The sequence below is a fragment of the Saccopteryx leptura genome, chromosome 5, assembly GCF_036850995.1.
Source record: "Saccopteryx leptura isolate mSacLep1 chromosome 5, mSacLep1_pri_phased_curated, whole genome shotgun sequence".
In the NCBI taxonomy this organism is placed as follows: Eukaryota; Metazoa; Chordata; class Mammalia; order Chiroptera; family Emballonuridae; genus Saccopteryx; species Saccopteryx leptura.
The window spans coordinates 59767192-59788924 of NC_089507.1; the positions used below are offsets into that span (position 1 = coordinate 59767192).

General features: G+C 44.4%; 1 protein-coding gene across 2 annotated transcripts in view; it reads left to right on the forward strand.

Annotated features, from left to right (window-relative positions):
* The window catches only part of FRAS1 (Fraser extracellular matrix complex subunit 1), a 513532-nt gene extending 492542 nt beyond the window's left edge, over positions 1 to 20990 (forward strand). The window contains exons 70-75 of one of the 2 annotated variants that reach the window (XR_010751479.1): positions 3445 to 3561; positions 10657 to 10823; positions 14113 to 14318; positions 15714 to 15860; positions 16952 to 17987; positions 18092 to 20990. Coding sequence is in view for 1 of the 2 variants with exons in the window: in XM_066384281.1 (XP_066240378.1) it covers positions 3445 to 3561; positions 10657 to 10823; positions 14113 to 14318; positions 15714 to 15860; positions 16952 to 17545 (1231 nt within the window). In the remaining variant the exon portion in view is untranslated. Of the gene's footprint in view, positions 1 to 3444; positions 3562 to 10656; positions 10824 to 14112; positions 14319 to 15713; positions 15861 to 16951 lie in introns of both variants that reach the window. The other variant, XM_066384281.1, reaches the window with a different exon arrangement.
* The last annotated feature ends 743 nt before the right edge of the window (positions 20991 to 21733 follow it).

Genomic DNA, 21733 nt, shown 5'->3' on the forward strand with positions numbered 1-21733 from the left:
CTAGGGAAGCTGGGAAACGTGGCCAACTGAAACCTTAGTGTAATAAAGAAATTTCCTTCTAATGGCCACAGCAGGGAAAATTTCAGGATCTCTTATTATTAGGACCAGATTTAATCCTTATGGTCCAATGTCCTGTAAAATAAATAATATGAATTCCTTCCGCATCCAGTATAGAAGTAGAATGGGAATTGGATAAGTACAGTAAATTATTCCATTTGTAAAAGGGAAGAATGGGAGTAACAAAGTTATTAAAGCTATTACCATAAAAAAAATAATGGGGAACCAGGAGTCTGTCATAAATGTAATTATCCCCATGTTATAGATCAGAAAAGTAAGATTTATATTTATCATGAAAATGTTATTCTAGCATTATAGTTAAGAAGTGGCAGATTGCCTTAAGAATTGATTTCTTTAATTATAAATTTTTGGTTTTACATCATGTATTTGTCCGTGTAATGATTCCTTTGAAATTGATATATAGTAATCTTTAAGGGCTGTGCTACCTAGCAGTTTGTGAGATTATTTATGCATGTACTTTGTCCCAGTTGATACACAGAGAAACTGTCCTCTTTAAATCCTCTGCTGACTCTCATCACCTGTTAAAGTCCAATTCTTTTACAAGGTCCACCCCCTCCCCTCTAGCCTCATCTCAAATCCAGCCTTCTCACCACATGGGACACCTCACCAAGTCCCGAACCACTGCCCATCTATACCCCTGTGACTTTGCAACCCTCTCTGTCTTTCCCACTTCTTTCCTCCTGCAACACGCAAACTCTTCTGAGCCACAGCTCAGATACTGACCCTCTGTGACACCTCCCTGACTTCTCGTTAGTGCTGGAAGCTCCTCCTCTTTGCTCCCAATTTGGTCCAGCTCCTACTCTGACACAACTCATTATATTACAATGTTCTGAATAGACTTTCATTTTCCACTAGATTATAAGCTTCCCAAGGGTAAAAGATATGCTTGATTTCTCTTGTGCCCCCAGAACTGTAGGTTTTAGCACATAGTAGGTCCTGAATAAACATCCTTTAGGAGCTTATGCTGAAGTAAGGAGGTGAAATATACAGAAAAAAGGCAAAATGAAGAACTACACCACAAATTCTGTGCTTTGGGCATGATGAGAAATACTAAACCCCAAGACCGCAGCTGTTCAGGGAACGGAGAGCCCAGCCTGGGCTGACCAGCTGTGCAAGGCTTCCTCTGGGAGGTGGGGCAATGGCTCCCCTGTTTTGATGTGGGAAATGTCTAGTTTTTAGAAAGGAGGAAGAAAGAACTATAGCAGCGGTTCTCAACCTGTGGGTCGCGACCCCAGCAGGGTCGCCTAAAGCCATCGGAAAATACATAATGCATATCAGGTATTTACATTCCAAATCATAACTGTAGCAAAATTACAGTTATGAAGTAGCCACCAAAATTATTTTTTGGTTTGGGGTCACCGCAACATGAGGAACTGTATTGCGGGGTCACGGCATTAGAAAGGTTGAGAACCACTGAACGATAGGATTAAAGACCTGCATCTAGGACCGTGTTTGGTTATTTTCAAGGAGAGCGAGGCAATCAACCCAAATTGTATTTCAGGGTGGGGGAAAGTAGGGCTGCGATCTTGAGAAACCAAGCAGTCTGCCTTGCACTCATTTGTCTAACAAATACCTATTGAGCCTTTACTATGTGTCCACGTACAAAATAAATATCCCTGCATGCAGCACTGAGAGTAAGAAGACACGAGAGCGGACATAATAGGTAAGTTAGTCCAACATGCTGGAAGGTGATGCATGCTGTGGAAAAATCAATGGTATAGAGCAGGGTAAGGGGAACGAGGGAGGGTATCGTCATTCTAATTAGTACCTTAAAGAGCAGGCCTCACCACAAAGGCGCTTTGAGCACAGATGTGAAGGAAGCAGTGTGCTGTGCAGATTATCTGGGAAAGGTGTGGGGACAGCGCTCCTGAGGGGCAGCACATCTGGCATGCTCGGGGAACAGCATGGCTGACGTGGAGTGAGCAGGGAGAAGGGCCACAGGCAGCACAGAAGCAAGGAGCGGGGGTAGGGCCACAGCGTGGGCCTGTAGGCCAGTGTGTGGACTTCGGCCTTCACTCTGGTGCAGTGGAAGCTACCGCAGGGTTTGATCAAGGGCATGACATAATCTGACCTGACTTGTGGAAAACCAGGGTCAGGCAAGGACAGTTTTGCCTAATTAAGGATTTCTATTAATTAAGGATTACTATTCACATTATACATGTCAATTTTCATGCGATGCAAACATGGCGTACAAAGATTCATTTTCTGTGGTCCAAGCTTCACGGGAAGATACGAAAACTGCAGAGATACCGACAGACATCTGGACTTTTAGGGCAGGGTACGAAGGGGCTTAGACTAAGCCCTGAGAGTTCGCGTGGCTTGTCGAAAAGCCTACTGTGTACTGTAGCAGAGGCAGAGCCACGCCAGGGAGAGGCGGCCTCCCAGTTTCCATCCTGTGCCCTTCCAGTAATCCCACCCCGGGATGTCCCATCAAGGTTTTATTTAATTATTTTCTTACCAAATCTTTGCTATTACTTTAGTAATAAATAGATATAAATAATACAGAAGAAACGGTCAGAGAATAAACCCGTGGGTGTGAGGAGCATTCGCCGGTTGCTGACAATAGTTTTAACTAAGACGCAGGGCCCTGTACTTCTCTTTCAATGGATGGCAGCCTCCCAAGGGTCTTGAAGAATCTTCCTGAAGTTTCTAGATATCTGGCTGCCTGCCCAGGCTGCACCGCTACTCAGTGACAAGTGTGGGGATTGAAGTAGGTGGAGGTACAAAGGTCCATGCTCTCAGTGTCATGACTTACAGAATTCTGTGCCCCACCATAGACTGGGAAGTTCTCAATGAGGAGGGTATTGTTCTTCAACTCTGCAAAGGGGTGAGGCTGTAGTCTGGGAGAGGAGCCCCAAATCTGAAGGCTAATGAAATGGGTGGGGCTCTCTCTGGCAGGGTGTCGTTTAACCCTGAGGCATTTGTTACCTCTCCTATGAGAGCAGCCGCTGACGATAATAAATAAAGCTTTTGCAGTTGAGAATGCATTGATCAGGGTGTCAGCCAACAAGAAACACTGAACAGAAATTGTCCAACCAGTTTATGGAAATCTGCAGGAAGTGGCCAGTTCTGTTTTGCTTTCACCTGAGCCTTTTACGTTTTTATAAACAGTGTGTCTTTCTCAGCTTTCCTAATGAAAAGGACTTGAATAAATAAAGTAGCTCTATTTAACACCTGGGTAATACTCTGAAGATTGCAACGATCAGTGATGAATTCCTGAAAAATATGTTTACAGACTTGTCAAGTTCTTAGATTTAGCGGGCAAATACCATCTGAAAACTATTCAGCAAACTTAGCGTATCTCTGGGTGAGTGAGTGATCCATAAACCGTTCTCTCTAACCACCCTGTGCTCTGCACGCCTCCAGGAAGGACTACTCGGGGGAGTACACCATCTACCTGATCCCTTGCACCGTGCAGCCCACGCAGCCGTGGGTGGACCCAGGAGAGAAGCCTTTGGCCTGCACTGCGCATGCCCCGGAAAGGTAGGGAAATGCTGTTGATCCTTATTGTTTATGAATTCACCTACTGGCTAACACTTATTTGTAACCCCAAAACCAGTTTTGGGGATGCTATCACGGTCATTCTTGAACATACAGAGTGGCAAAATAGCGAGTCATGTGGCACCACTTTTGCAGCTCAGGCTGAGCAAGGCAGCGCTCTGCCAGCATGGTTCAGCTGTTGTACCGTAAACAAGTGTCCTTTCCACAGTCTGTTTAGTGTCATAGGGTTTTTTTGTTCTGTTTTATTTTTTAAATTTTTGTGCTTTGTTGTTGGTGATTTCCTTGTGTAAAATGGCTCCCAAGTACAGGGCTGTACTGCCGTCTAGTGTTCTGCGTACAAGAAGGCTGTGATGTGCCTCATGGAGGGTCAGGCATGCACTATAGTGCTGTTGCCCTGAGTTCTGTGTTAATGCATCAGCAGTATATGCTTTCAAACAAAAACATGCATGCAACAAAGTTAGGTGGTGATCAGGTGATGGACATGTGGGGACCAGAGGCTGCAGGAACTCCACCCTTTATTTCCCCTGGGAGCAGTAGATCAGTATTCACTGATGCCATGTTTGTTGTGACTTTACAGACCACAACTATCACGAATAAAGAGAATCAAGTATGCATCAGCTCCTACCCAAATCAGACCTGAGACTGAGTTGTACCAACGTTCATTCATTCAACCGGTATTTAGTCAGCTCTTATTAGGTGCTTTGCTCTGGCCTAGACACAGAAATTCTAGCAGAGCATTAAAGCAACCTCTGCTCTCAGGCAGTTTATAGTTTAATTCCACACTTCTAGGAACAGAACAAAGAGAATGGAAAAAATCTGAGAAAAGATGCTGAACTGCACAGATCTAGCTATATGTGGGTTTGTTTGTTTTTTCAGAAAACACTGTAGATGTATTTCCTCTTACGATTTTCTTAAGAACATTTTCTTCTCTCCATGTTACTTTATTGTAAGATTACAGAATATAATATATAAGACATACAACATATGTGTTGATTGACTGTTTATGTTATTGGTAAGACTTCCAGCCAATAGTGGCTATTAGTAAAGTTTCTGGGAAGTCAAAAGTTATATGCAAATTTTCCACTCTGTGGGGATCAGCACCTTCCACATTGGTCACGAGTCAACTGCACATACACGGAATGGCTGGGTCATACATGTTTAACTTTCTAGGAAACTGCCGAACTATTTTCTGAAGTTCTTGGGAATATGTACACCGTGTGTCCTTACCCATCACGGGTGTGTCAATGTTCCAGATCCTCTGCATCCTGCTGGAAGTGGTCAGGGAGGTCCTGGTGTGATTGAAGAAATACTGAGTGGGCCTGACCTATGGTGGCGCAGTGGATAAAGCGTCGACCTGGAAATGCTGAGGTCGCCGGTTTGAAACCCTGGGCTTGCCTGGTCAAGGCACATATGGGAGTTGATGCTTCCAGCTCCTCCCCCCCCCTCTCTCTCTGTCTCTCTCTGTCTCTCTTTCTCTCTCTGTCTCTCCCTCTCCTCTCTAAAATGAATAAATAAATAAAAAATATTAAAAAAAAAAAAAAGAAATACTGAGTGGGCATCAAAGAAGAGGAGAGCTGGAGAGATAGGAGGTGCCAGTTAGAGAAATGAGGAATTTGAAAATGAGATTTTTGGAGGCAGCACATAATAGGACTGTGAAGCATTGGTGTTCTCCAAAGACCAAACTCTTTGGAGGTGCAGACATCAAGAACTGGGAGGCTGGGGTATTAGGTGTTCATCCTTGTGGGATCTGAGTCCTGGGGATGGATGGCAGGAGCAAGGCTGGAGAGTACCGGACTCAGCCAAATGTGGGAGAGAAGCGGCCAGGAAAATGGCGGTTGGCTGCAATAGGAGGAATAGAGGGCAAAGTCTGATGAAATACGCTTGAGAATTTTTTTCACCTATTAAAGTTTTTAAAGTATGAAATATGTTAGATATTCAGAACATCATATATAGTGGACATATAAAACCTTAAGAAAACATTGCTTAATATGAATTGCAACTGCAATGATTGACTATCCCTTGGGCTGTGATACTGATGATCAAATGAATAATAATAATTATCAGTGATATTAATGGCCATGTGTGGAGTGCGGACTATGTGGTGGGCCCTGTACTAAGCTCTGAACATTTAATTCTCACTACAATGATCCCCCACAAGATCAGCACTTTTGTTCTTTTCATTTTATAACAAATGGAGTCAAAAGGGAAAAGAAAAGAAAGAGAACACTACCAGTACCTTTTAAATACTTCAGGGCCCCTTCCTGTTGCACTTCCTTCTACCACCTTCCACCAAGGTAACGGCTAGCCTGATATCTATATTTATCACCCCTTGTTTTGGTATATGATTCACCTCATATTTGCTTCTCTATGGTTTTCCATGGTTCTGAGCTCTATATAAAAATGTCAGCCTGCATGTATTCTCTCTGCAGCTTTTTTTCCCCTCAGTGAATCATATGTTGATTCATAAGTGAGTCAAGTTTTGTGTTGATACATGTAGCTGTTTGTTTTTCACAGAATTAAGGTAGTCATTGTGGGAATATCCAACAATTTATTTGACCACTCTATTTGGCTTATAATTCCAGATTCTATTGCAAAGAATATTACATGTGAAAGAAGAGTTTCTCCAACGTGGGTGCTAATTTTCTTTTTAAAGACAACCACAATGCTTTGAAAATGGCAAAAGGAGCAAAAAAGACACTGATCTCTCTGCAGGCTCAGTGCTTTGAGGGTGAGAGAAGCCATAGGGGGAAGAGTGGTGTTGAGTATACTGAGGCTTCAGGTCTGGAAATCCTTCCAAATTATTCCTAGAGTGGCTTTCTCCCTGGGTCTAACCTTGCTTTTGATCATTTATATGGCTCTATATGGATGCGACAGAAGTGGAACACAAAAAAATAATCAAGACAGACTCAAGGAATGCTGACTTAATTCAAAAGAATTGTGTTTCATTTTATGCCTAGTTTTGTGAGGTATGACATACATTTGAATCTTATAAATCATCATCACCATCTTAAGTCCATTATTCATTCTAATTAATCAATAAATATTTATTGAGTGTCCTTATGTGCCAGATACTATGTGGGTTCTGACAATGCCAATATTAACAAGCAAAACCTGTTTCCCTGAGTCAGCTATATGACTAGTTCAACTAGTGGTTGTATCAAAGCTGGCGAAGCAGGTTAAGCCCTGGCTTGTGTAAGTTTCTTCTGCACCCGGAGTTCCTTCTTCAACCCTGTCAAATCTACCCACTGGAGAACCTTTAGTAAAAAGTAAGGACTGGTCAGATGGACTCTATTGGAAGAGTAAAGCATTGAAATGATCACTCATGCATTGTTTCTTTAACAAATATACGTATCTAGAGCTTGGCTAGCATTGAAGATACAATGGCGAGCAAATAGATATGACTCTGGAACCTGTAATGGTTGAAGCAGATTTCAGTCGGATAGTGATGCGTTTCAACAAAATATCAAACCATGATAAATACCATGAAAGCAGAGTGCACAGTGTCATGAAAACAAATGATAAGGGGTTTGACCTAACCTGGAAGGGAAAATAAAGAGGCTAACCTTTGTAGAGAAAGTGGTGTTTAAGTCGAGACCTGGAAGACAACTGAGAGTTAACTAGGCAGAGGAGGGTGGATAGAGGAGAGAGTGTTCCGGCAGATCTTCAGCAAGGTCTAAGTCAGGAAACTAAATTCCTTCCCGCTAATCTCAAGTTAGCCCTCAGAGCTTCCCAGCCAACCACAGTGCTTCCCTATCCAATGATTTCCCGCTTTCTTCTCAAGTATTTTATTTCTTCTCATCCCTCTTCAGACTGGCTGCATCTCCCATCCTTACCCTCAGTTGACTACCATGTATCCTATTTTAGCAGGAAACAGAAGGATCAGAAGATAACTCACACAAGCCCCTACCATCATATCTGCCCACCTTCCTGGGTCTGTGCATATACACCTGCTTGTGTGAATGAACAGCCTGGGTTCCTATCCAAAGCCAGCCACTCACTCATGCACTGGAATCCAACCCTCTTGTCCACTTTATGAAGAACATCTCTCAAGCAGTTCTTCCCTCTATTAAGTACTCCCACCAGCCTAAAAACATGTAAATTCTCCCATCTTTAAAAAATAAAAAATTTTTCTTGACCATTTCTCCCTCCACATCCTTTTTTTTTCTTCTTCCTTTTCCTTCAAGATGTCCTTAAAGGGTTGCCTAGATTTATAATTTCCAATTTTTCTCCTTCCATCCTCTCTCTTTTTTTTTCTTTTCTTTTCTTTTTTTTTTTTTTTTGTATTTTTCTGAAGTGAGAAGCAGGGAGGCAGAGAGACAGACTCCTTCATGAACCCAACTGGGATCCACCCGGTGAGCCCACTAAGGGGCAGTACTCTGCCCATCTGGGGTGTTACTCTGTTGCAACCAGAGCCATTCTAGCACCTGAGGTAGAGACCATGGCACCATCCTCAGCACCTGGGCCAACTTTGCTCCAATTGAACCTTGGCTGCAGGAGGGGAAGAGAGAGACAGAGAGAAAGGAGAGGGGGAGGGGTGGAGAAGCAGATGGGTGCTTCTCCTGTGTGCCCTGGCCGGGAATTGAACCCGGGACTCCTGCATGCCAGGCCGACACTCAACCACTGAGCCCACCAGCCAGAGCTCCTTCCATCCTCTATTGAACCTACCTCAAACAGGCTTCTGCTCTCAGCTTTCAACCCAGCTTGTTCTTATCAAGGTCACCCGTGACTGTATCTTACTGGAGCAGGGGTTGAGTGTCCGTCTTCATTTTTGTGACACGTTCACAGCAGTTCACAGCTGTTGAGTCTCCCCCTCGGAGCACTCTCTTTGGTCACCTAGGGTAGCCTGTGCTGGAGTTTTTCCTCCAACCCCATCAACTTCTCTTCCCTCTTTGCTCTGCTGGTTCCTTCTCTTGTCCATAGTATGCATTTGGAGTGCCCTGTCTCATGCTTAAACAGTTTCTCTTCTCTCTCTCTCCACTTGATGATCTCCTTCCCCCTTTATTCTCTCAGTTTTACGTACAAAGGCGCATCCCAGGGCTTACCTCTCAAATTCAAACTTGTACATCAGGTTGACTACTCAGCATCTCCATGTGGCTCTTTCATAGGCCTCTCAGGTTGAGCATGCTTGTCACTGACTGTCACCTTCCTCCTGCATTCTCCCATCTCAGGGAAGGGCAGCTCCCACCTTCTAGGCCAGAGGTGGCAAACCACAGCCCACAGGCCAGCTCCCTCCCGCTGCCTGATTTGGGAAGCCAGGTTTTATTTTGGAGCACATTGACATTCATTCGTTTACGTATCGTCTGTGGTTGCTGTCGTGCTACAGAAGCAGAGTGGGGTAGTTGCAGCAGAGAACACAGGACCACAAAGCCTAAAATATTTACTGTCTGGCCATTTCCAGAAAAAAATTGCTGGCACCTTTTCTGTGTACTTTCACTCAAATTCCTAAAAACACTTTTGACTCCACTCCTACTCTGAGATTCTAATACCCCACATCTATTCTGTCAACCAAGCTTATGGGCATCCCCTACTAAGTATATATATTACTCAAGTCATTTTCATGGCATTTGGCAACTGCCCTGGTCAGAACCACTGTCATCACTTACCTGCATTACTGCAGTGGCCTCCTACCAGGTCACCTGCTTCCACCCTCCACTCTGTTCTCAACAGAGCAGACTCCATTGACTTTCTCCTGCCCTCCAACAGTTTAAGTAAAGCCCACAGACCTTGCCATATGGGGATAAGGCTAATGTGGCCCCTGGTTACCTCTCTTCATTCCAGCTATTCCACCTAATTGGCTGTTCCTATATACTGGAGACACGTGTTACCCCCAAACCTTTGCTTCTGCTGTTTCCTCTGCCTGGACAGCTTTCTCCCCAGATAACGGCAGGACTGACTCCCTTGCCTCCTTCAAGCTTTTGCATAAATGTTTCCTCTCCTTGAAGCCTTTTATCACTATCGTATTTAAAATGTCCAACAGAACTTCTTCCTAGCATAATTTGTCTCCTAATTCCCTGTTACCTTGTAGTGTGCTATATCATTTTTTTTCAGAGACAGAGAGAGGGATAGATAGGGACAGACAGACAGGAACAGAGAGAGATGAGAAGCATCAATCATCAGTTTTTCATTGGGACACCTTAGTTGTTCATTGATTGCTTTCTCATATGTGCCTTGACCGTGGGCCTTCAGCAGACCGAGTAACCCCTTGCTCAAGCCAGTGACCTTCGATCCAAGCTGGTGAGCTTTGCTCAAACCAAATGAGCCCACGCTCAAGCTGGCGACCTCAGGGTCTCGAACCTGGGTCCTCCGCATCCCAGTCCGATGCTCTATCCACTGTGCCACTGCCTGGTCAGGTGCAATGTTATTTTTGAACTTTGTTTATTAACTTTATCTCCCTTTTAGAATGTAACCTCCCTGAGAACTTTCTTCACAGATGAGTCCCCATTACGAGAACAATGTCTATCACATAACAAAACCTCAGTGAATATTTGCTGACTAAATGAGCCCTGAGGCAGTTGAGAATAGAGAATAGAGAACCTAAAGAAAGCTGGTCTGGCTGGAGGAGCCCTTCCCCACCAGAGGCAGGGAAGGGTGGAGCATATTCAAAAGACTGAGAAAGGAGTCCGTGGAGGTTGAAGTAAGGGGGAGGCAAAAGTTGTCTAGCAATGTCATGAAGAGTGGGACATCGGATTAGATAAGTGTTGTTCAGGTCGAAAGGATCAAAGTCTCCAAGCCTGCGGATCTGGAGAGGAGGAGTCCGGGCAGGGCGACTTGGCAGTGACCCTTTGAGCAGCGAGCAATCTGAGGGCCCAGAGAATGAAGTGGGTGGGGAAAGCCAAGAGTACTGAAAAGTGCTAAAGATGAACTAGAGTATTCCTGTTGGGAAGAGCAGGTTAACCTCCTCATTACCCAGACTAACAGAGTCCCCCTCCTATATACTCACCCCCTTATTCAGTGAATATTTAGCAGCCATGACAAGACACTGTTCACAATCCTGAGGGGTGGGAAGGAGAGGGCAGTTCGAATGGCCTTTGCAGAGTTGACCCACTCTCAAGGAGCTCTCCTTTTTCCCGCATTTAGGTTCCTGATACCCATTGCATTCCAGCAGACCAACCGCCCTGTGCCCGTGGTGTACTCTCTCAATACGGAATTTCAGCTCTGCAATAATGAGAAGGTGTTTCTGATGGATCCCAACACATCTGATATGTCACTGGCAGAAATGGATTACAAGGGAGCCTTCTCAAAAGGTGAGCTGGCTCCTTCCCCTGCACAAAGGCACTGTGGCCGGATGAGGAGTGTTCAGATAAGCCCCCGGAGCTAGTGTCTCTGCTCAGGAGCTTTCAGTCAACTTGCCAGTGGAGTTGCCCTGGGGTTGATGCCAGGGCAGCCAATGTTAAAAAACAGACGTGTCTTCTTTCTTTGGGTCGTTTTACAATGAGATCACATACTTGGCAGTGTGATTATTGGCAGCGTCGCTTTGTGGTCTGACTGGTAAGAAGACTGGAGCTTCCAACCAGATTCTAACATACTAACTTTGGGGAAATTGCTTTATCTCTCCATTCCTCAGAGAGATTGCACTATGACCCACCTCCCACCCCTCACCCCCACCCCCCTACCCCCGCCCACAACCTCCCAGCCTCAAAGGTATGCAAATGTGTGTGTACTCTCCATCATGCTTCCTCTACTTGGACTGCTTGTTTTGACCCCTCCTTGCTCCAGACATGGTTGGTTCCCTGACGTTTCAAACGCCTAGCTTTCTTCTCCTTCAGGTCTCCACTAACTGCAGAGAGCCTTCCCTTCCCCTGACCGCACCAGACCATCTAACACAAGCCTTCTGATTTTTCACTTTCATAGAACACTGTTCATCTATTCACTTTCTATAGGACTTATCACACTTTTAATATTATATTTTATATATTCTTCACTTCTTTATTGCCTATCTTTACCAATAGCCTATAAGCTCCTGGAGAATAGAGATTGTGATCAAACATCAAATTTGCACAGCATACCACCAGTGCCTGGGTGCTCAGTGAATAAATTCATTAAATAAAGGTCTGCCTATCTTCTCTCTCTTTTTTTTTTAAATATTTTTTTATTAAGTCAGAGGCAGGAAGGCAGAGAGACAGACTCCTGCGTGTGCTCTGACCAGGATCCACCTGGCAAGCCCCCTACCAGGGCAATGCTCTGCCCATCTGGGGCTGCTGCTCCTTTGCTCAGCAACTGAGCTATTTCAGCACCCGAGGTGAGGCCATGGAGCCATCCTCAGCACCTGGGGCCAACTTTGCTTGAACCATTCGAACCATGGCTGTGGGAGAGGGAGAAAGAAAGAGAGAGAAATAAAGAAAGGAGAGGGTGGAGAAGCAGATGGTTGCTTTTCCTGTGTGCCCTGACCAGGAATCGAACCTGGGACTCCCACACGCCAGGCCGATGCTCTACCACTGAGCCAACCAGACAGGGCTTTGCCTATCTTCTCTCAATGACCCCTTCTGCCTTTTTTTTTTACTTTTAACTTTCTTCGCATGTCTGAATTTTTTCTCTCATTCTAAAAACATATTTAAGTTCTCTTGTAATAGCAAAAAATAAATGTCTCAACACCACCTCCACTTCGAACCTTTTTTTCCTTTGAGGAACTTCCTAAAGGAGTGGGGTGTGCATACGCTGTCTCCATGGCCTTTGTCACAGTCACTCCTCCACTCTGTTGCAGACTGGGTGTGTCCCACAGCAGCTCAGAACTCTCTCGTTAATGACATGAAATGCATGGATTTTGACACGTTTTTCCTGGTTGGTTTTCTCTGCCTCAGCCTCACCTGGCACTGTCTTGCCCCTCTGACCACCCCTCTCTCTCCTGCCCTGAGGCTCTCTCTGCACTGTTCTCTCTGCACTGTGGTCCTCAAGTACTGTGCTTGGCTCCTCTGTTCTGACTGTGGCGCTATCTGTGGCTGTTCCCCTGGCTTGTCCCATCCATTTACTCCGTACCTCCAAACTCTTCCTACTTCCATGAAAGTTGACCTTATCCCTGATCTTGCCTGGGCTTCATTTTTCTCTTTTTCACATGCAATCTGGAAGTACCAAGCCTCTCCAGTGGATGTCTTTCAGACACCTAGAGATGTCTCGAACTGCATTTAACTCCCTCCAAAGGTGCCTCTTCCATATCCGCCGCTCCACTGACTGCATCACCATCCTCCAGGTGCTCCAGGAAAAAAACCTCAGGGTTAACCTTGATGTCTTCCCCTCCCACACCCCAGCTGTCATTAAAATAAATGGAATCCAATTTCTTGAATTCGTCCCCTTGCCTCACAGCTATATTTTTAGATATCTTTCACTACGTTAAAATAGCTCCTGTCTGATCTCTGTGATGCTAATCTCTTCGTCTTTCCTCCATTCTGTGTTTTCTGAAGCCCAGGTGTGTTGCTGTTACGCCCCTGCTTAAAACCTTCCAGTGTTCCCTATTACTTAGGTACCTAAGCCCAGAACCTCAGCCCCACGAGTCTGTCTTCACAGGCGTCTCTCCCGCTACAGCATCTCCGCGTCCGCCAAGCTGGTCGCACTGACCTACCGCAGAGTAAGAGCTCTGGACCAGCGTTTGGAGCCGACTGGATTTGTGCTCAACTCCTGTCCCTCATGTTGCAGACAGAAAAATTTGGACAAGTTATTTTAAATGTGGATAATGATTGAACCTGTCTCTTTGAGCTTGTGGGAGGATTAGATAACAGAGTGTGGGTGAAGAACGTGTTGCCATAGCAGGACTAAGGAAACGGTGCCAGGACTCATGCCCTTCCGGCACTCAGCGTTTTGTACTCGAGTTTGTTGTGCCTAGAACGCTCCCCCTTCTTCGTCTTTGCATCGTTTGTCAGTAGGCTCTCTCTGAAAAACGCCTACTCATGTTTCAGGATTCTGCTCAAATATTGTCTTCTTGTTAAATCCTTCCCTACCTCTCCCCAGGCAGATTTCTGTGCTCAGCTATATGCTTCCTGAACATTATGTGCCGTCCTTTGTTGTGGTTGATAACAGCAGAGTGTTGTGGTGGTTAATAGTGTGGGTGTTAGAGCCCAAGTACCTTTGACTTTGACTCCCACCCTCACCATACTAGCTTTGTGACCTTCAACAAGTCGCTTAACCACTCAGCCCTGGATTTCCTCATTTGTGAAATTGTTGATACCGTATGAGTTCTTACGTGCAAAGAACTTAGTACAGTACCCAGCAAGTAGTACAGACTGGATCAATGTTAGCTATTTTTAGCAATTACTTAGCTATTGTTTCTGTCCTCTCAGCTGCATTGCACTCATATCTGTATCCCCTGCACACAACAGAGTGCTTGGCAAACCTTAAATGCTTAGTTAGCACGTATCAAATAAAAGTAGCAATTAAAGAAGCAGTAAAATGAATGAATATTTTAGGGGCACATGGATTCATAGAGCTCTTCATTAAAGAGGTAGTTTTGACTCTAAGGAAGTGTGTTAGATCCTTTTTACCCTTGACATTCCTTTTTCTTTCATCTTAAAGTCTGACCTAATTAATACCTCTCAATCTTTCCAGGTCAGATACTTTATGGCCGAGTGCTTTGGAATCCAGAACAAAACCTTAATTCTGCTTACAAACTCCAGCTGGAGAAAGTCTACCTTTGTACCGGAAAGGATGGCTATGTGCCCTTCTTTGACCCTACTGGGACAATCTACAATGAAGGGCCACAGTATGGGTGCATTCAGCCAAACAGACACCTGAAACACAGATTCTTGCTGCTGGTATGTAACTTGTAAAGAGCTGACTCTTAAGTAGATTTTCTCAGCTATGAATTCTGTCTAAAGCAGTTGTTGTTGCTATTGTTGTTGTTTCTTTCTGATCAGCTGACTTCTAGAACATATTATCAAATCTGATAGTTACGATGGGTAAGCAGACAAGCTATTATTCATGTTCTAGGAAAAGAATGTTCTAGGAAAAGCCAGCGTTTCTCAAAGTCTGCTCCAGAGAGCCTGACTATCCTCAATACTCTGTCAGGGAGTCCACAGATCAAAATTACTTTTATGACAATATGATGATGCTTGCCTTTTTTACACTCATTCCTTCATGAGTGTGGACAACAAGAATGATTTATTGATATGGTTTCAGATTCCACATTGTTACTAATGTTTTAAAAATACCACTTAGCAACTTATTGATAAAAGCTTTTCTTCCCTTTTCCAACTGCATAGCTGTGTGAGGTCATTTTCCACACATACTTCAGCCCAAACCACATATCATAACTCTGATTGAATATAGAAGTTTTGAGAATCCAGTCCTTGCCCAGAGGTCTGCAAAAATGTAGAACAAATGCCAGCTCTCTTCTGGGGAGGTTGGGTGGATATAGGTATTTTCTCTGAAAAATATGTTACTTATGTTAATATGTAATGGGGTTTTTGTTGTCATTTTTAAAAGAATTCTTAAATAAGTATTTAAAAAAATTTTTTCTGTGTTAATTTTAGTGTAGTAAATGTTGATCAATAATATAAACCACATAAACAAAAGACTATTGGGGTCCTTGATTGTTAATTCTGTAAAGCAGGGGTCCCCAAACTACGACCCGCGGGCCGCATGCGGCCCCCTGAGGTCATTTATCCAGCCCCCGCCGCACTTCCAGAAGGGGCACCTCTTTCATTGGTGGTCAGTGAGAGGAGCATAGTTCCCATTGAAATACGGGTCAGTGTGTTGATTTAGATTTACTTGTTCTTTATTTTAAATATTGTATTTGTTCCTGTTTTGTTTTTTTACTTTAAAATAAGATATGTGCATTGTGCACAGGGATTTGTTCATAGTTTTTTTTATAGTCCGGCCCTCCAGCGGTCTGAGGGACAGTGAACTGGCCCCTGTGTAAAAAGTTTGGGGACCCCTGCTGTAAAAGGTCCGGAGACCAAAAAGCTTGAAAATGACCTAAGTTATCCTACTCTTTGTGTTCTGAGATCAAAGAGGCCACCAAGTGTCCTCCCTTGAAGAGGGCAGTGGGTGCCCAGAGGCAGCGGTCAGCCCAAGGATCGGCTTCTGCCGCACGTACTCTCCCGACACACAAGACAGGAGTGGGGAGAACTTTCTCCTCCCAGTGACTACTTACCAGTTCAGTGGTTCCATCTCTCTAAATCTTTTTTATTTATTTTTCTGGAATCTAGGACCGCAGTCAGCCAGAGGTAACTGATAAGTACTTCCATGATGTACCCTTTGAGGCCCACTTTGCTTCCGAATTGCCTGATTTCCACGTGGTCAGTAGCATGCCAGGTGTGGATGGATTCACTCTGAAAGTAGATGCACTCTACAAGGTGAGTGTGGTGTGAAAAAAGGAGGCAGAGGACCAGGGCCACTTGAAAGGCTGCAGAAAGGAAGACAGCATCACCTCTGGAATGTCAGTTTCTTTATATAGCATCTTGCTGGCACACCCTTTTTAATGTTGTTAAGCTTATCACTCAACCCAAATTTTTACCACCTATGTCCAATACAACAAAGCAATGATAAAATTATTTAATTTGCACATATCCTCTTGTAATTGTGCGCATTTAGATGCCTAGGATACTCTAACTTTCCCTGATTTTTTTATATTGCCTACCTTTTTTGGCTCTATTTTCACAAAGCATGTGGAAAACATTTAACAAAATCCTAAATACAATAATTTAGAATGATAAAAATTACTCCTATTTGATAAGCAAAAAAAAATACTCTCAGTCCCAGTAATAAACATGAACTTCCAAGATAAGATTCCACGTTTTTCTGTCTCCAGATAGTAATCTATGACTTTAGATTTCAGAACTATTGTCACTCTTAGGCATTAGTTCAAAACCGTGGAGGGTTTCAATGGGGCAGATGACATGGCGATAAAATACTTGATCTAACTGCTCTAGGGGTGATCCAGGAAGTACTCAGATTTAGCAGATTTTAATCAATTATCTGCTTATTATGCACAGAGTAGGTGTCTAATGAAAATATGGTGAATGACTTTATTTTAGCTAAAGTTCATCAATAAATAGTAAATTAGCATAACAAACAATTAAAGGTCACTGGGAAAACATGTGGTTATTAATACTATTCTCTACTGTCAAAGACAACTGACAAAACATAAGCATTTACCTAGCTACAGAGGCCATGAAAAATAAATGCTTAGGACTATTCTATACGCAGAGAGAAAGAGAAAAGAATGTGAACAGCTGGACCAAGATCAACCTAATGGAGAAATCAAATGGAGTCCATAATATTTGGTTGAATTCTCTAATGGTTGGTGAACCATCGCTAATGCTTTTCTAGAAACCATTTATACGGCAAGGCTTCTGGGGGCCATTGTCTTTCTGTTTCCTTTTGAGAGAGGCCATCTGTGGGCAACAGTGACATGCTCTGTTTGTCTCCTGTTTTCCACCTGCAGGTTGAGGCAGGACACCAGTGGTACCTGCAGGTCATCTACATCATTGGCCCTGATACCATCTCGGGGCCACGCGTCCAGCGCTCTCTCACAGCCCCACTGAGGCGCAACCGAAGGGACCTGGTGGACCCCAGTGGCTGGCTGACCCTGGACGACTCCCTCATCTATGACAATGAAGGGGACCAAGTCAAGAACGGTACCAATATGAAGTCCCTGAATCTAGAGATGCAAGAGCCTATTGTCGCTGCTTCTCTCTCCCAGACGGGGGCCTCCATCGGCAGTGCGCTGGCTGCTATTATGCTTCTGCTCCTGGTGTTTTTGGTCGCTTGTCTCATCACCAGGAAGTGCCAGAAGGAGAGGAAGAAAACACCCGCAGAGGACGTTCTGGAGGAGTACCCTCTGAACACCAAGGTGGACGTGCCCAAGAGGGGCCCGGACGGGGTGGAGAAGAACGTGAGCAGACAGTACTGCACCGTGCGGAACGTCAACGTCCTGAGTGACGCCGAGGGGGCTCCCGCGTTCAAAGGAGCTAGAGTAAAAAGGTTGAATCTGGAAGTCAGAGTTCACAACAACTTACAAGATGGAACAGAAGTTTAATGAAGGAGACCCATGTGGAAAAGAAATTTAATGGAGGAGACCCATGTGTATTTTTTTCTAAAATCATTTTTATAAAACAGGGGAAATACTGGTATTTTTATAATCTTGCAGATTAAAAAGGGAAAACCATAGCTTTGAGCAGCGGAAAGCACACATTACTTGCATAACTCACAACTGAGCTACCTCATTGGACAAAGAACCACTAAGACCCCCCGAGTGTTGGAGTAGTTCTTTCTGTGGATCCCGTTGTTAGTCTTGGTAGCTGCAGTTGCTCCTCCAGGAAGGCTGATCTTAGAGAGCAAGAGCTTTAGTATTAGGACAGGAGGTAGACAGACAGGTCAGCTGAGGCCGTTCAGAGGACTGGGGGATGAACAGTGGCAGACAGGAAGGCTGGTCTTAGAGAGCAAGAGCTTTAGTATTAGGACAGGAGGTAGACAGACAGGTTAGCTGAGGCAGTTCAGAGGACTGGGGATGAACAGCGGCAGATAGGAAGGCTGATCTTAGAGAGCAAGAGCTTTAGTATTAGGACAGGAGGTAGGCAGACAGGTCAGCTGAGGCCGTTCAGAGGACTGGGGAATGAACAGCGGCAGACTGAGAGAGAGAGTGCGGTCAGGGCCTTTGGTTTCCTCCCCCACCTCCAGCTTTCTTCTACTTAGACGTTTTCTGGGCCTCTGGACAGCAGAGTTCAAATTGCTGACACCCAGATTCCATTGGGAATTCTGCTACCCAGCACAACGGGTGAATTTGCTCATTGTATCCACTTGACAGCCAGCAGCCCATGGCCTCTAACTGTACGTTGCACTACCACGGCCCCTTCTACCTGGGGGCTCAGAGTGCTCTAGACTAGAGCACTTTTCTGTAACTCTCAGGAGAAACCTCCGTCCTCTCCTGTCAGATACAGGGCGTGGCGGAGCTCCCCGCCACCCCTCTTTCAGAGGGGAACACTGAAACCTGGGGAGCGGTGGGGCCTGGCTAGCACCTTAGAGCACATTAGTGGTGCACTGCATCCCAGGCCCAGGGAGGTGTCCTTGTACCCAACTAGTTTATGCTGCACCAGGGATGTGTGAAGACATCCTCCCCATCAAAGGATGCTACAAAACAAGATCAGCGCACCACGGCCTTTTCTACATTGCCGTGGATGCTTTAAAAACCTACCGCATGTCCTACTACCCCAGGCTTTGCCTAGTCCAATAATAGACAAGCCCGTGTGCTTTGCTGGCTGTGTGGTTTTTATTTTGCTAAGGTTTCAAGAAAATGTCTCATTGAATAAAGCAAATTAAGAGAAAGCCTAGGCCAGAGTGAAATCAGTTAATAGAAACCTACTAATACAGCAGGTAAAATACAGATAAAGTACTAGTATACACAGCAGATAAAGGCACCATTCCTGGTACTGTATTTCAGGGATTTCTCTTTTGGGGGGGTTCTTTTCTGGTAGCTCAGGCACTTACTTTACCATATCAGCACATGACAGGGCCATAAACACATGGCTTTAACCTGATTTAGTGTTCAAATAGCAGCTTAACAATTTTGCACATAATGTGCACACAGCTTGCTTTTGAATTTCTTTTTGGTTCCTGACCTTTTGGCAAAAACATAAGCATGCGTGTCATGTTGTTTTGAACTGGAGACACCATTTCATTATTCAGGAGTAAGACACTGTCTCTTCCTGACACGGCATATCATAATCACTCAGCAAACAACAGAACACTCACCTTGTATAATACAATATTTGTACTAGAATGACCCAAGCTCTTTGAGAACATTCCAGACTGGAAACACTTTGGTACTAGAAGCTAGAAAGAATGGACTCACAGGTTTTAGGCATCTCCACCTGACTCCCAGCTCCTTGAGAGTAGGACCTGTGTGGGCTGGGCCTTTGACTGTTCAGCAGTGCCTTGCATATAACAAACACTCCAAAAATATTGTTGAGTGAACAAATGATTGGTGTCATGGGTGAAGTAGTGAGGAATAAATTTAAGGGGAGGTGAGAGGGTCTGGTGGAATATCACAAGGGCAAGTAGAGAAAAGAAACCAAAAACTTGCTTCTACTTGGATTATGAAATAATCTTATTGGAGCAAAGAAACAACAATGTACAGAGACATGGATCTGGCAATGGTCTTACGAAGGAATGGAGAGAAAAGTCATAATAGTGTCTTAGCAGGAGGTGAAACTGTGACTTGGTCCCCGGAGCAGGACATTTAAAGGAAGGTCTGAGTTAGCTTTCTGAGATGAGAGTGTAAAGTTGTCAGGATAGTCTGAATTGGGGGAACCCAGAACTGGAAACTCCTGGCTGCCAGGTCCTACCTGAGACCAGCTCAGGCGATTTGGTGCTGAACTTATATGTCTGCCTCAGGAACATCCTGAATTGGTGTCTTATGGCTGGAGGCCTCACCAAATAGGCACAGAATCTTCTGACAACCTAGAAGGTTAATGCTAATTCTACAAAGACAGGAAGCCAGTCATTAGAGGGACACCTTTGATTTGGCCCATTTTTTTATAACTGCTCCTCATTCCAGAATTGCTTACACATTCAAGTAATATCTTTCCATTTGCTCAAATACTCTTCCTGAACATCCCTTCCATTATTACGCCACGGGACACCTGCATGGGAGTGCATCTGGTGGCATGAAGCTAATTGGGAAGTGATGGAGACTGAGATCTCTGAGTGCCCCCAGCAGCCTCCATGCAGGAAGTCTTACGTGACCAGGGAAGCTTCCTGTGAGGACCTTGAGATAGTGCAAAGGAAAGCCCATGGAATATCCCTGCCGCCCTTCTTCCCCACCCTTCCCCCCGCTACATACATGTTACTGAATGTGGTGCTTCTCTAGTGGATGATACTTACCACAAGAAACAGTTAAGATGTGAGCTTGAGGTTGACTCCTTATACAGAATTTTTCATTTCATTTATGTTTTATATTTCATATAGGGATCAGATAATTTGGTGACTGATGTGGGATGATATTTCAGTCAACACTGCTTTCAGTCTCTCTAACTTGCTTTCTAAAGCCTGGTGTGTGTTACTAACCTTTTCTACCATGCTGTCAAGTGAGAAGGAACAAAGCCCCTCAGGGGTTGCTATTTGCCATCACCCGTTGGCTGGCTGTGAAGGTTAAAAGAAAGGCGAGTCTGCATCTGTTTTCTCTGCCTTTTATTGTCCCCCAGTCATCCTGGAGGACTCCTGCAGATTCTTATTGGTGGATGGAAAGTAGTGTTGGAATACATTTGCACAGTCTTATTACGTTCAGTCTCAGTGTCCTATCGGAATTTTTGTAACTCTTGGATACTACGTAACTGCTCAGACTGAGTAAAACATTTGTGGTGCTGTCAACCTGATTTCTTGACTCTGAAGTGATTTTTGTATTTCCAATACCAACTTGTGTGTTATGAATTTCTGATCTTTCCAATAGCATATGCCACTATATAAATTTGTATTAATAAATGACAGGCTGGTTTCATTTTTTTTCTATGTTCCTTTTATATTTATTTCAAAAGACATTGGAAGGAATTTCATCTTGGACACATATTATCTGTGCTAAGAGAAAGAGAAAGAATAAGTAACACATCTCCAGATAATCACAGCTTTTTTCTTGCCATCAGTGAATCCCCAAGACAAAGAGGAATAATTAAAATCTCCATGTGCAATACAATAAGATAATTATTCACACTCTGTTTCCATCAAACTTTCCCAGCATACTTGATCTACTGTCAGAATGGCTGTGTCCTTTTATGCACACTCAAAGCTCTGTTGAGTGTCCGTCAGACCCTGGAGATGACGAAAGCACCAAGTCATAGTTTACTGGCTTGTGAAGGGCAAAGGGATAGTTGGAATGGGGCCGAGCCCAGGCAGTCTCTGCATTCTGTACCATGCACGTGTGTGCCTCTCCCCTCTGTGGTATTGCTTTATATGAAATATATGTGTATTGCCAGGGATGGTGGCCAGCGGGGCTTGTTGACACCTTTCCATGGGACATTAGCAAACTCAGCAAGACTTAAGAAAGCACATTTTCATAAAGTCCGGGGACTAGGGAAAGGATGCCACAGCTAAGCCTAGGATTTCCTAGGAGGCTGCCAGGGACTTAATGTAATGTAAGCTTCACTTCCGCAGTTTCCTCTGATTGTTCCTTGCCTCATAGCAGGCTTTAAGCCCTGGATTGCATTTCTATTGGCCCACGGAGAAGCTGTATCAG